At 40.8% G+C, this 12,881-nt stretch overlaps 1 protein-coding gene across 2 annotated transcripts in view; it reads right to left on the reverse strand.

Moving 5' to 3' along the window:
• The window catches only part of BRIP1 (BRCA1 interacting DNA helicase 1), a 200,644-nt gene that overhangs the window by 26,534 nt on the left and 161,229 nt on the right, over positions 1 to 12,881 (reverse strand). For both annotated transcript variants that reach the window (XM_072136444.1, XM_072136443.1), the window contains one exon: positions 11,864 to 11,985. In XM_072136444.1, the coding sequence (XP_071992545.1) occupies positions 11,864 to 11,985 (122 nt within the window). The remainder of the gene's footprint in view (positions 1 to 11,863; positions 11,986 to 12,881) is intronic.

The raw sequence follows: 12,881 nt of genomic DNA on the forward strand, positions 1-12,881 counted from the left end.
TACTTAGCTGCAGCAGATAAAAATCCAAAGTGGTAAGACGTTTTTGCTGCCGATTTCTTTCTGCAATGTCTGTATGTAATGTCTGTCACTAAAATGCGGCTCTATATGCTGCAGATTTAATACACAGCAAATCCGCACGCAATATGCAATGTTTGTAGATAGGTTGTAGGCTTTGCAAGATCTTTTTTTTTTTACGCCAATTACTATAAATATTTTCTATCTATATTTATTGATTACATTTTATTGTATTATAGACTTATAAAAAAAAAAGAAAGATAAAGACAAAATGTAGTGATCTGTAGAGAAATCTTTTAGAATATATATCTATATATTTTAGTATAGTGGGTTTACAATGCAGTACAACTGTAATAAAAGCTCTTATTAAATTCCCCTACAGCCAATAGTGGAGCAAAATAAGTCACTGGCCAAAGCTCATGACTAGGATGCTCAGACTGGGCATATAATGCAAATAACCTTGTGTCTAGTTAGGTAAGCCCCGGCTGCTGACATGGAAGTAGAGGAATTTCCAAGAGAAGTCAGAAGGGGTTACCCAAGGCAAGTAATTGTGGAACCCAAGCTCAGTTATTGGGGGGACCCTAGCAGCCCTAAGTCAAACCCAATAACATCAAGAGGTGTGCAATGTGATCTCAGCTGTCACAATCACACTGTAGTTCTCCCTCCTCATTGCTTGTGCTGCTCTTAAAGGATATCTACCACCAGAAGGAAAGATTGTAAACCAAGCACACTGACATACTGGTGTGTGCCCCCTCTGGCAGGCTCTGCTCTTCTTTTATCTTCTTATTCTCAGTTTTTTTTTAAAAAAAAAACGTTTTAAATTTATGCAAACAAGCCTAAGGATCTCCAGGCTCTATAGGCGTTAATGGAACCTGGAGCCCCTAAGGCTCATTTGCATAATGTTAAAGCCTATTTTTTTCTTAAAAAGCAGGGCATAAGAAGTTAAAAGAGGAGCAGATCCTGCCAGAGGGGGCACACTCCAGCATGCAGGTGTGCATGGTTTACAATCCTTGAAGTAGTATACAGCCACCCCAGCCTGCCCCCAGTAGTATACAGCCACCCAGCCTGTCCCCAGTTGTATACAGCCACCCCAGCCTGTCCCCAGTTGTATACAGCCACCCCAGCCTGCCCCCAGTAGTATACAGCCACCCGAGCCTGCCCCCAGTAGTATACAGCAACCCCAGCCTGCCCCCAGTTGTATACAGCCACCACAGCCTGCCCCCAGTAGTATACAGCATGCCCCCAGTAGTATACAGCCACCCCAGCCTGCCCCCAAGGTAATATACAGCATGCCCACACTAGAATACAGTCAGCCCAGAATTTAAAAAAAATAAATAAATAAACTATTTACTCTCCGGTGGTCCTGATGCGCAGAGCTGCTCCCCCGATGTCATCGCGGCTCCTTTTCTGGCTTCCCGGCTCCTCTTCTTGCTTCCGCGCTATCTTCTGTCTTCTTTAACATCGCGCTGGGCGCCGCAACTGTTCTCTCCCGTGCGGCGCCTAGTATGACGCGCCACTGCTGACGTCATACTAGGCGCCGCACGGGAGAAGAACAATGGCGGCGCCCAACGCGATGTTAAAGAAGACAGAAGACGGCGCGGAAGCAAGAAGAGGAGCCGGGAAGCCAGAAGAGGAGCCGCGATGACATCGGGGGAGCAGCGCTGCGCATGGGGGCCACCGGAGGGTGAGTAAATAGTTTATTTTTTTTAGTCCATTTTTAATTATTTTTTTACAAGTATTGACTCGTGTATAAGCCGAGGGGACGTTTTTCAGCACATTTTTTGTGCTGAAAAACTCGGCTTATACACGAGTATATACGGTAGATTTAGTCCATTTTTAATTATTTTTTTACAAGTATTGACTCGTGTATAAGCCGAGGGGACGTTTTTCAGCACATTTTTTGTGCTGAAAAACTCGGCTTATACACGAGTATATACGGTAGATTTATTGTATTATACAGATTAATACAGACGCGGTGATACCAAATAATTACTTTATTTTTGTGTTTTACATATTTTATTTGGATTTTATGTATAATTGGGCTAGGGATTACGGTATAATTTTATTTATTATAAAATGATTTTTACTTTGTGGTTTACATTTTTTATTTTTCCAGACTTGAGCTTGAACAAGTGCTCATCTGATTAAGCCCTTACAATACAATACATATGTAATGCAGTGTACAATTTAAGTAGCCACGCATGCTGTTAGTTACAGCCGGGTCCTGCCTTGAGACGGAACACGGCGTGAAGAGGAGCCAGCAGGCCCGGGGCACATGCTGGACCCCAGGCCTGCCGCAGGATGGATTGGATCCCCTGCCAAGCTCCTTTACATAAGGGATTAAACACCTGGGATCAGAGGTTTTCTGATGCCAGGTGCCAGCCCAACACCAGCAGGATCCGATGTCCCACAATATTCTTCTGATGTACCGATGTAGACAGGAAGCACGTCAGAAGACTGTCGCCGTTAAAACCTGATAAGGCCTGAGGTAGATGATTCTTGTTGGCGTTGTCTCTCCGATATAGGATCGCACCTTCATATCTGGTTGGGATGCCCCATAATTAAACAGTTCTGGGAGGTGGTCTGGGACTTATATCATGAAGTTCAGCCCGTACGGTTATATCACACCATTGGAGGTTCCCTTCCCCTACATCTAGGGCAGAATTTTTGGATTGTTTCAATCATATTATGAGAATGGAAGAGCTTACGGCTCTAGATAATGATAAAATCAGCACATTTCATAAGGTTTGGTCTACCTGGTCTACATTTCTGACCTCAGTAACCATGACCTCTTGCCTTTCTTTAAGAGGTATTAAGCTGTTGGTACCTAGTCCTTTTTACCCTTCCCAGAATCCCTTCTGTGCTATCCTGATGTTGTGTTCTTAGTCCCTTTTGCACTTGCTTTTTATATGTCCAGATGCGTTCATAACTGTGCTCTCATTATATCTTGTTCCATGCAAAATATCGCTTTAGTTCACAACCTGTCAATTATATCAGTGCAAGTTATGCACATGCTGTATTTTCTCAATGCACAGCATCTTCAATAAAATGATTTACCCATAAAACCCATTACAGCAGTCATTAAGGGGTTAATGTGTCTCTTCGCTGCATGGCTGGGGTTAGGACCTTTCTCCATTGTGTATGGTCACACCCTAAGGTGAAGCCCTTGTGGCCCTTAGAATTTAGAAAAGATTTGGTCCTGCTTTGTTGAAACTACCGTGACAGCTCTTTAGATGTGTTTCAGGGGAGGTTGGGGTGTGGTGTGATGTGTAGAGGACTGAGTATTTTGGAATGTGTGTGTATGGCAATGTGTACAAAGCATCCTTAAATAATAAGAATGTATTATTCTGTTCCATACGTGTCATTCACGTGACTTTTTAATGCAGCCCCTAGCATTGCTATTATAGTCCAAATTGGGATACTAGATTACCAGCCCATTAGGAATGGTGGTTGGTTTTATGTCCCAAATTATGCCAAAAAAGATTTACTTTAACGTTAATTCTAGTCCTCTTGTGACATGTTACAGCAAGCACTTCACAGGGAATCATAGGGTATTTGGCACAACATTCTTTAACTCCTTCATGACTAATATATGGCTATATACGTCCTATTTGCACATGCCCCATGCAGGAAGTACGTTTATAAAATCCATGACAGTCACCAGATTCAAACGGTTATATCTCCTGAACCTAGAAACCCAATTCTAGTGTCAAATTAAACTGGAGAATCTCTCTTTAATATGATATATGGATTGAGTATGAAAACTTCACAGAGCCAGAGATATCCAGCTCACCAACTCATCATTATCTTCTTTAGAACACTTTTGGTGGGTACTAACAAGATGCTCTGTTCAATTTTGTCAATCGGATCTTTATGGTGGTTCATTTTCCTACCTCCAACACATCAACTTCAGGAACTTACTAGTAGCTTGCTGTAAATGTCTTAGCTCCCAATCTTAGTGCCTTAAAGATTAAAGGAAAACAAACAAAAATAAATTAGGAAAACTGCTCTTTAGTGACGAGAGTGTGCAGAATTAGCATTCCGGAGTGCAGGACAACCTGTTCCCGCACTCTGTGCTGCTTTTTATAACATTGTTTTGTAGGCGATCCAGGCGTGTCTGGCTTAGCAGAGGACAGCAAGGAAAACAGAATAAAGAGGAGCTCAGGTAAGTATACTTACAAAAAGTGTACCTCAATACATATTTAAATAAAAGTAAGAAACTATTTGAACATCATTAGATACAAGGTGATTAAGTTACACACTGAATAGCAGCCTGAAAGATACAGTCACGAAATAAAATTAACAAGAGTCTGTCATGGCATGTCATGGGCTGTTAACCAAATACTGCAATCATACAAACTTTTCTAATGCATAATAGCTGGGTGTTTTTTTGCCACCGCTGGTTTACTGCAGAGTAACCTAATGTGTAAAAATTGGAGCCAGGCAGCCCTTTAAAATATGTGGCATACGTGTAATTCATAGAAAGTGATTTATTCAATTAAACGCCCGTGTGGATATCTATATATCGTAGAAACAATACAACCCGTTAAAACAGGCTTAAATAAACATAAATCCACCATTAGATGTAACAATAGACTACAGGCGGTCCCCTACTTAAGGAAACCCGACTTACAGACAACCCATAGTTACAGACAGACCCCTCTGACCTCTGGTGAAGCTTTCTGAATGCTTTCCTATAGTCCCAGATTGCAATAATCATCTGTAAGGTGTCTGTAATGAAGCTTTATTGATAATCCTTGGTCCCATTACAGCAAAAAATGTTTAAAACTCCAATTGTCACTTGGGCCAAAAAATTTTTTGTCTGGCTCTACAATTATAAAATATACAGTTTCGACTTACATACAAATTCAACTTAAGAACAAACCACCGGACCCTATCTTGTACGTAACCTGGGGACTGCCTGTATTGCCTATTCCTTATCATTTCCATGACCATTGACCATTTCCATAGCATTGACCAACTTAAATTTCAAGCTGTTGAACAGATTGAATTTCCCAGGAGAGGTGGTAACATTAAAACCCTCCGTAACCATGTGGCTTACTGGATTCCTGTGTTGGCAATGTTGGAATCGAAGGGGTTACACTGGGATTATGACCTCAGCAGTATTTTGTGATATATGTGTATAATGTGTATAATGCCTATATTGTCACTATAAACCATTGTTATGTTTGATTCATTATATTTTTTGATTCACTTTATTTATTACTTTGTATTCCCCTCTAGAAATGAGGAGAACACCTGATGACACTGGGTCACACCACGGATAGCAGGATTCCGGTAGGATATGACGTTAGTGGGCAGGGTCTGTAAATGTTACTTTGTATTTATATGCAATTGATGGAGTTGTTTGATATGGTTGACGAAGGCTTGTGACATGAGACGAAAACGCGTTCCCCTATGTTCCTGTGTGCTTATGATGTAAGGTACACTTAACCATTAAAGTTTGAGCTGCAGAAGATTGCGAGTGCCAGGATCTTTACTCTATATAAGCTTAAGTCGTATAAACCGTAAAATACTGCATATTTCAGCTGTATGAAGGAAGCCTAAACTAGTATAACAAAAAAGCTATGACTTAATTGTATGTAATCTGCCTGACCAGTCATTGGATCTAAATAAAAAAAATGAGGTGCAAAGGGAAATAATAGAACAGTGATGGCGAACCTATGACACGCGTGTCAGCCCTGGCACGAGTAGTCATTTTCGCTGACACGCGGCCGCCGGAGAAAAATTGCAGGGGCGGACTGGCCGTGGCTGTCGGTGGCCGGCTGCCGATGTCTGCAGGCAGTCGGCCAGGCGTGCGGTCGGTCAATGATACAGCCTGCTCCTGTTTTCGCATCCTGCTCTGCGGAGGCCGCGCACTGACGTCAGAGCGTGGAGACAGAGCGCCCCGGTGACCTGTGCTGTGCCTGCGCGGGAACATCTGCACACACAGAGTAATGGAGGCCCGAGGTGTTGTTGGAGCCCGTGTAAGTTAATTTACTGAGTTCTCTACCGGGCTGGGCTGTGATGTGATGTACACTGCTGTGGGGGGCACTTCTCAGGACACAAATGTCCTTAAAACTAGTTAAAACACTGCTTTTTTGTTATTTGTTGGGGGGGGGGGGGAGGGATCTCAATTGAGGAATTGAGCACTGCCAGTCCTGTCTCTGACTAAGGGCATTAGAGGGGGTTAATGTGCTTTGCGGGAGATGCTTTTTCCAGTGTTACCATTTTGGGGTTGGTATCTCCTATTGTTGAAAATGTAGGAACTTATTTTTAGGGCAGGAGTAGAAAAGCATCAATTCTGTACTGGATTTTTTACTTTTTCTTTTTTTGGTGTTCACCGTAAAGCCTAATAATCATGTTATCTTTATTCCATGGGTCGATACGATTACGGGAATACCATAGTATTTTTTTCTAGAGGTGACACACCACCCGAGTTATGCTCGGTTTTTTGGCGAATTTTGACACGCCAAGCTCAAAAGGTTGCCCATCACTGTAATAGAATGTTCATGAATACAATGAAAATGAGAAATTTAAATATAATTATGTCAACAAGACAACAGACCCAGATCATATTTACATTTTTCCTTTATTATATTTAAATTTTTTTTATTTTATTTTTATTTTTCTTCCTGCTGCAGAATTAAAATAGATAGCAGAAATCAGGAAGGAAAAGGGAAAATTAAAAGTGTAGCAAATCTTATTTTATGGGTCTCTATTCCCTGTTTGGAAACAAAGAAAATGCTTAAACATGTGAACATAGCCATAGCCTGTTTCCTGAAGAGACACTTTCTGCTCTCCACTAATCCAACACACCTCGTAATAGAACCCCTAATCATGTCAGAAAAATACAAGTTAGAGAAGTGATAAATAAATGACAGCATAATAAAATATATATATGCAATGGGACACGCTATGCCAATTACCTGCAGAAATACAACTTGGGAGGTTAGGTGAGGATAAAAGGCAAACTAAATACAGGAGGATGTGCCATTTGATAAACATAAAACTAGTTAAAAACTTACAAAAACAAAGTTAGTTGTGTAGATAATCATAATTTGAACAATTTTTTCTTGGTTTAAATATCATTAACCCTTTGAGGGTTAGGGTTACAATTCCAACATGGGGAGAGAAAAAGAACTGGACCCCATATCCACACATAAAGAGGTCACCGTGAAGTGGTTGGTGGGCTTATACAATTTGATCAAAATGTAACCAAGAACCTCAAGTTCGTTATTTAATGTAGCCTAGCGGCAGTAGATCATTGTGTGATGTGTGGATGTGCGGTCCAGTTCTTTTTCTCTCCCCATGTTAAGGTTAAAATTCAATAGCTTTGCATTTACAGACTTTCCTTAGCAATTTGAAACTGCAGAAAGTTAGTAGGATATCAAGCTATAGAGGACAGTACATATATGTAAATTCAGACTATACAGAGTATGTCTGCAGTAAACTGTCATTGACCCAGATTCATACTAATAGGGCTCCATAGGAACCTGTCACTGATTGTATATGTGAAAATGTGGTGACAGGTTACCATTAAAGGAACACTCCAATTGAAGTTAATTAATTGAATAATGCACTTCAGGGCCTGAAGGGAGGAGCAGAACTCTATTTCATTGTATTCCTAGGACCTGGAGTCATGCCCCTTCGTTCATGTCCTGCATAAGGTTTAATTCAATGCATCAGCCATGACTGGAGTGTTCCTTTAGGTTAAAGGCAAGTGTCAGCTCTATAATAGTACTTGCCTCCATCCGATGCTCTGGTCCAGTGCTGTGCCTCCTGTCACCAACGCTGTTTGCATGTATACAGTGGCTAAGATCTGGCATCATTTTCACAGTGCACTACTGCTGCGGCCTGTGAAATGCTGACAAAGCCTGAGTGGGTGCCGGCTGTGGTAGTGACGTCATGTCTGTGATTCTGTATACATACATAGAGCAGCTGTAACTGGAGTGCTGGAGAGAGGAAAGTACACAGTTTTCTTGTTGTTTTAACAGGCCCCTAGTCTTTAAAATTGTCCATCATTGCGCAGTTAGTTTTCAACTGCAGTTTTACCAAGGAATTCAGTATTTAACATATAATTTTACTTTTGGTTTTGTTGGCCCAGACTTAAATCTTAAATTTATGTACATTACACATTTCTTCGACAAATTCCTCTGTAATATTATTATATAATAATCTGTGTTACTTTACAGAGCTTAGTATTATCTGTAAATATTGAAACTCTGTGAAAACCATCTAAGAGGTCATTAATAAAAATATTAAAAAGTGGCCCCAATAATTCTGGTCCCAGAAGTCTCATTTTATTTACTAAAATTACAAATATTTTGCCACCACGAATGTTAAACACACAGGTTAGTAGTTTCTGGATCGGCTTTTGGAACATTAGCCCCAATTCTGCAAAAGGACTTGTCCGGTCTTCAAATATTAAAAATAAATCTGTTCACCAAGGTACTTATTTCCTACAGTACATCTGGGTTAGGTGATCTGTCTATTTTATTGGTTATAAGGGGGTGCTAGGGTTATGTGCTGTGGGATTTTCCTAAGTAAAAACACCAAAGTTACCATATATACTCGTGTATAAGCCGAGACCCCCAATTTTACCACCAAAAACTGGGAAATCCTATTGACTGGAGTATAAGCAGAGGGTGGGAAATGCATTGATCACAGAACCCCCCCCCCCCAGTATATTGCCAGCAAGTCCCCAGTAGTATACAGTCAGCCCAGCCTGCCCCCAGTAGTAAACAGCCATCCCAGCCTGCCCCTTGTAGTATACAGCCATCCCAGCCTGCCCCTTGTAGTATACAGCCAGCCCAGCCTGCCCCCTTAAGTATACAGCCAGCCCAGCCTGCCCCCTGTAGTATACAGCCAGCCCAGCCTGCCCCCTGTAGTATACAGCCAGCCCAGCCTGCCCCCACTAGTATACAGCCAGCCCAACCTGTCCCCACTAGTATACAGCCAGCCCAGCCTGCCCCGTGTAGTATACAGCCTGCCTCCACTAGTATACAGCCAGCCCAGCCTGCCCTGTGTAGTATACAGCCTGCCCTGTGTAGTATACAGCCTGCCCCCACTAGTATACAGTGAGCCCAGCACCCAAAAAAAAAAAACCTTATATACTCACCCTCCGGTGGGCCCGATGCGCAGCGCTGCTCCCCTGATGTCAGGGCGGCTCCTCTTCTGTCTTCTATGTTCTTCTTCCTTAGGGCGCCGCCATGTTCTTCCCGGCCTGCAGGCACATAGTATGACGCAGCCGCTGCCGACGTCACACTATGCAACGGCCGGGAGAAGAACATGGCGGGGCCCTGCAGGATGTTACCGAAGAAAGAAGACAGAAGAAGAAAGAAGAGGACCCGGGGGAGCAGCGCGGACATCGGGGGAGCAGCGCTGCGCATCGGGGGAGCAGCGCTGCACATCGGGGTAAGTATATAAGTTTTTCATTTTTTTTAAGTGCTGGGCTGGCTAAGGATTTTCAGCACTTTTTTGTGCTGAAAAACTCGGCTTACAAACAAAAGCAAAGCTGTGTGCCACTGTTAAATATATACAAAAACATGAATTTTTATTGAAACACACACCTAAACACAGACATAAAAAACAATTAAATACAATAAAAACAATTAAAAATAGTACCAAAGTACATACAGTACAAATCCGTGTTATTGATACTCTGGTAAGTACAACTCTGGGTTGCGTAAACCAAGATCAACCCTGTAAGAATGTAAACAAGTTGAACGAACCTGTGCATATAGCCAGCTAGCATAAGGGTACTAAACAGGTAGACTGGTGTCTAGGGAGAAAGTTCCTCAAAAGTTGATAAAGTAAGTACAAGGCAAATCCCCAGTATACATTACAGGTTATCTGGCATTAAGCCAGGCAGCATGGTGACAACATCAAAGATGTGGGTTGATGCAAAAGTCAGGAGGTGGAGGGCTCCCCACGCGTTCCGTCTCTCAATGGAGACTTCCTCAGGGGTAAAGATTTGGCATACTTACCTTAATTGATTCAGCATGTGGCCATACAGCAGTTTACCACCACATATGGATTATTGTTACACTCAGGAAAAAATTTGGTATCAAACTTTATGGACCGTTGTGGCATTTTATCCACTGAGAACATGTAAATTTTTTGAAAAACACATTCAAATTAAAATTTAAAAATTGCACACGATATTGTTTTATCCCCTGTAAAACAATTAAAGGGTTAAAAAACTTTAGAAAAGCTATTTTACATATGTTAAGGGGTGTAGTTTCTATAATGGAATAATTTATGGGGTTTTACTTTCATTTAGGCCTCTTAAAGTGACTTGAAATCTGAGCAGGTCCCACAAAAGCGTGATTTTGGTTTTTCTATAAAAATGTGAGAAATCATCCCCATAACATCTTACAAAAATGAGAGGATGCATAAAAACCATGTCAACATAAAGCAGACATTCAGTTAATGTTAGCTATCAAGTTTTTTTTGCTGTTATGACTATTTATGAAAAAAGTAGAACATTTTGGATTTCGAAAATTTTTCCAAATTTTCACAAAATATGTTTCTTTTCATAAATAAACGCAAAACATGTCACAAAAATGTTTCAACTAACATGAAGTACAAAGTGTCACGAGAAAGCTATTTCAAAACCACTTGGCTATGTTAAAGTGTTCAGAAGTTCTAACCAATTATAGTGACACAGGGCAGATTTGAAAATAATGGGTTGTGTCAGGAAGGTTTAAAGTGGATTCGGCGGTAAGGGGTTAATAGAATTCCCCACTGTTTATATAAAATATTACAGATTATTTTATGGTCTTTATCAAAGGTTGTAATGAAATCAAATGCATAGGACATGTCTGGTTGACTTTTGGGATTCCTCTCTATTTTTCTAGTCCGTTTGGTTGCTAGACAGTCCTCTTGCTGCCGTCCAAGATTCATCTTATATGCCCCCTCTAGTCGCCAGCAAGACTGTCTAGCACATCACTCCCCTTTCCCCGATATAAAAATTAACAAGTAAAATCATAAACATGTTGAGTTTCACTGTGACCCAAAATGTCCGGTGTATCAAAATTTAATAACAATTATTCCCAGTGTTAAACCCTGTAACCAAAAATAGTGCCCATATGTCCAAAACCCCATTTTGCAACATATAAAAATGCAAAATATGAACAAAAAAGCTGTGTCCTTAAGGGGTCAAAAAATTTATTTAATGTGTGATTTTGACATATTTATGTTCAAAACTACAATTCTTATATTCTATGCAATTCTATATTGCTACTGGTAAAAAGACTTGCAGATCAATGACCTATTATTTCACTGGCCCGGTTTTCCATCGTGGGCTTGAAAAAAAAAGCAGCAAAGCAAAGGGGATTCATGAGCGAGACGCTAGCCTTTGAATTTATTTCCAGGCTTCAGATAAATATCCCCATGATTTGTAGGAGGATGGAATTTGTGATCTTCTGTGTAACTACTGTATACAAGTTGTCTTGTGTGTACCATGGTCACATTCCAAAGATAAAATTGGGATAAGATTGATAGCTGTCTATTAGGAACCCAATGTAAAATTCCTTTATTTCTACTGCACAGGTGTCAGCATATTACAGGAAAACTTAATCCAATCCCACACAAGGCACAGGATAGAAGACAAAGTAAGAAAAAGACCACATATTGAGTAATAAACTAGTAAAAAGGGATACTCCAAGGATAGGAATGACAGGACACATAAGAGGGTATCTGTACACCTCTATATTAAATAGCAGGTGAAAGGGGCTGTGATACATTGCAGCATTGTAGATGTTTTTGGCAAATAAACACTTGCTCTGCATATCGTTCATCAGTATTATATGAAATAAATAAGTGCAAGTGAAAACCAACTTACTTGTAGATCTTTAATATTTGGAAAAGGAATTCCTACTGTAACAACAGCACGGGCGTTGTTATCTGAAAAGTCCAAGCCTTCACTCACTTTACCTCTACAGACTGCAATCAAGAGGGCGCCATCTGAAATACAGAGACGAAAACTTTCATAAAGTTCATGAGTGGATGTCCACATGAGACTGATCTGAAGCTACAGGTGTATCAAACTGTAGTTATAGATGCAGAATTCAATATTGTGTTTTCATGGGTAGAACATAGTTCACCTGATGTGCAGCCTGTCCAGTCCCAGGTGGGGGAGTGATGTGAGAGAGCCCTCTAAAAAAACCTCTTGTGAGAGGGATCATTTAAAATGGGCAGAGACCGGCCTGTAGGCCATAGGACCAGAAGATTATAAAGACAAACACCTCTGGTTTCCACGCTATTGGTAGTTGTCAAAATGAATGTTTCGATATCAGCATAAGGTGCTCTATTGCATCCCATTTTTGGTTATATATGGTGGAGGAAGGTGTTAAACTCCCTTAAACAGAAATCAGTATCACATTAACCTGTATTTAAAAATAAAAAGTGCTGGTGAAATCAAATAAGCACTCAAAAAAACGGTCAAGATAGATTTATGATAAAAGAATTAATAAACAGACAAGTCACAATGATTCAGCCAGTCACCCAAACTCTGTAAGCCTCCTCCAATGGATTGGTTGTACACAGCCAAGTCCTCAGCTTGCGGACAACATACAAAAATATACTCCCTGCACTCACATACATCCTCGGAAACAAACATAGTAAGGTGTCCCCAGCCTATATACTATTGCTACACATGGGTTATTGCCATAACCGTAATAACCCACAGAATTATTTTTGGAGTGTTTTTCCGCAGTGGCATGCGTTGGGCTGAATACATTTCTTCCTAATATGGCACATTTGAGAAAACAATGCAATTTTTACACTGCCCCCTTCACTTGGTATTGCATTTGGCCCAGGTAAATGTTCATACAACCCTAGATAAAATCTTAAGGGGTGCC

Source organism: Engystomops pustulosus, chromosome 2 (genome assembly GCF_040894005.1).
Source record: "Engystomops pustulosus chromosome 2, aEngPut4.maternal, whole genome shotgun sequence".
NCBI lineage: Eukaryota > Metazoa > Chordata > Amphibia > Anura > Leptodactylidae > Engystomops > Engystomops pustulosus.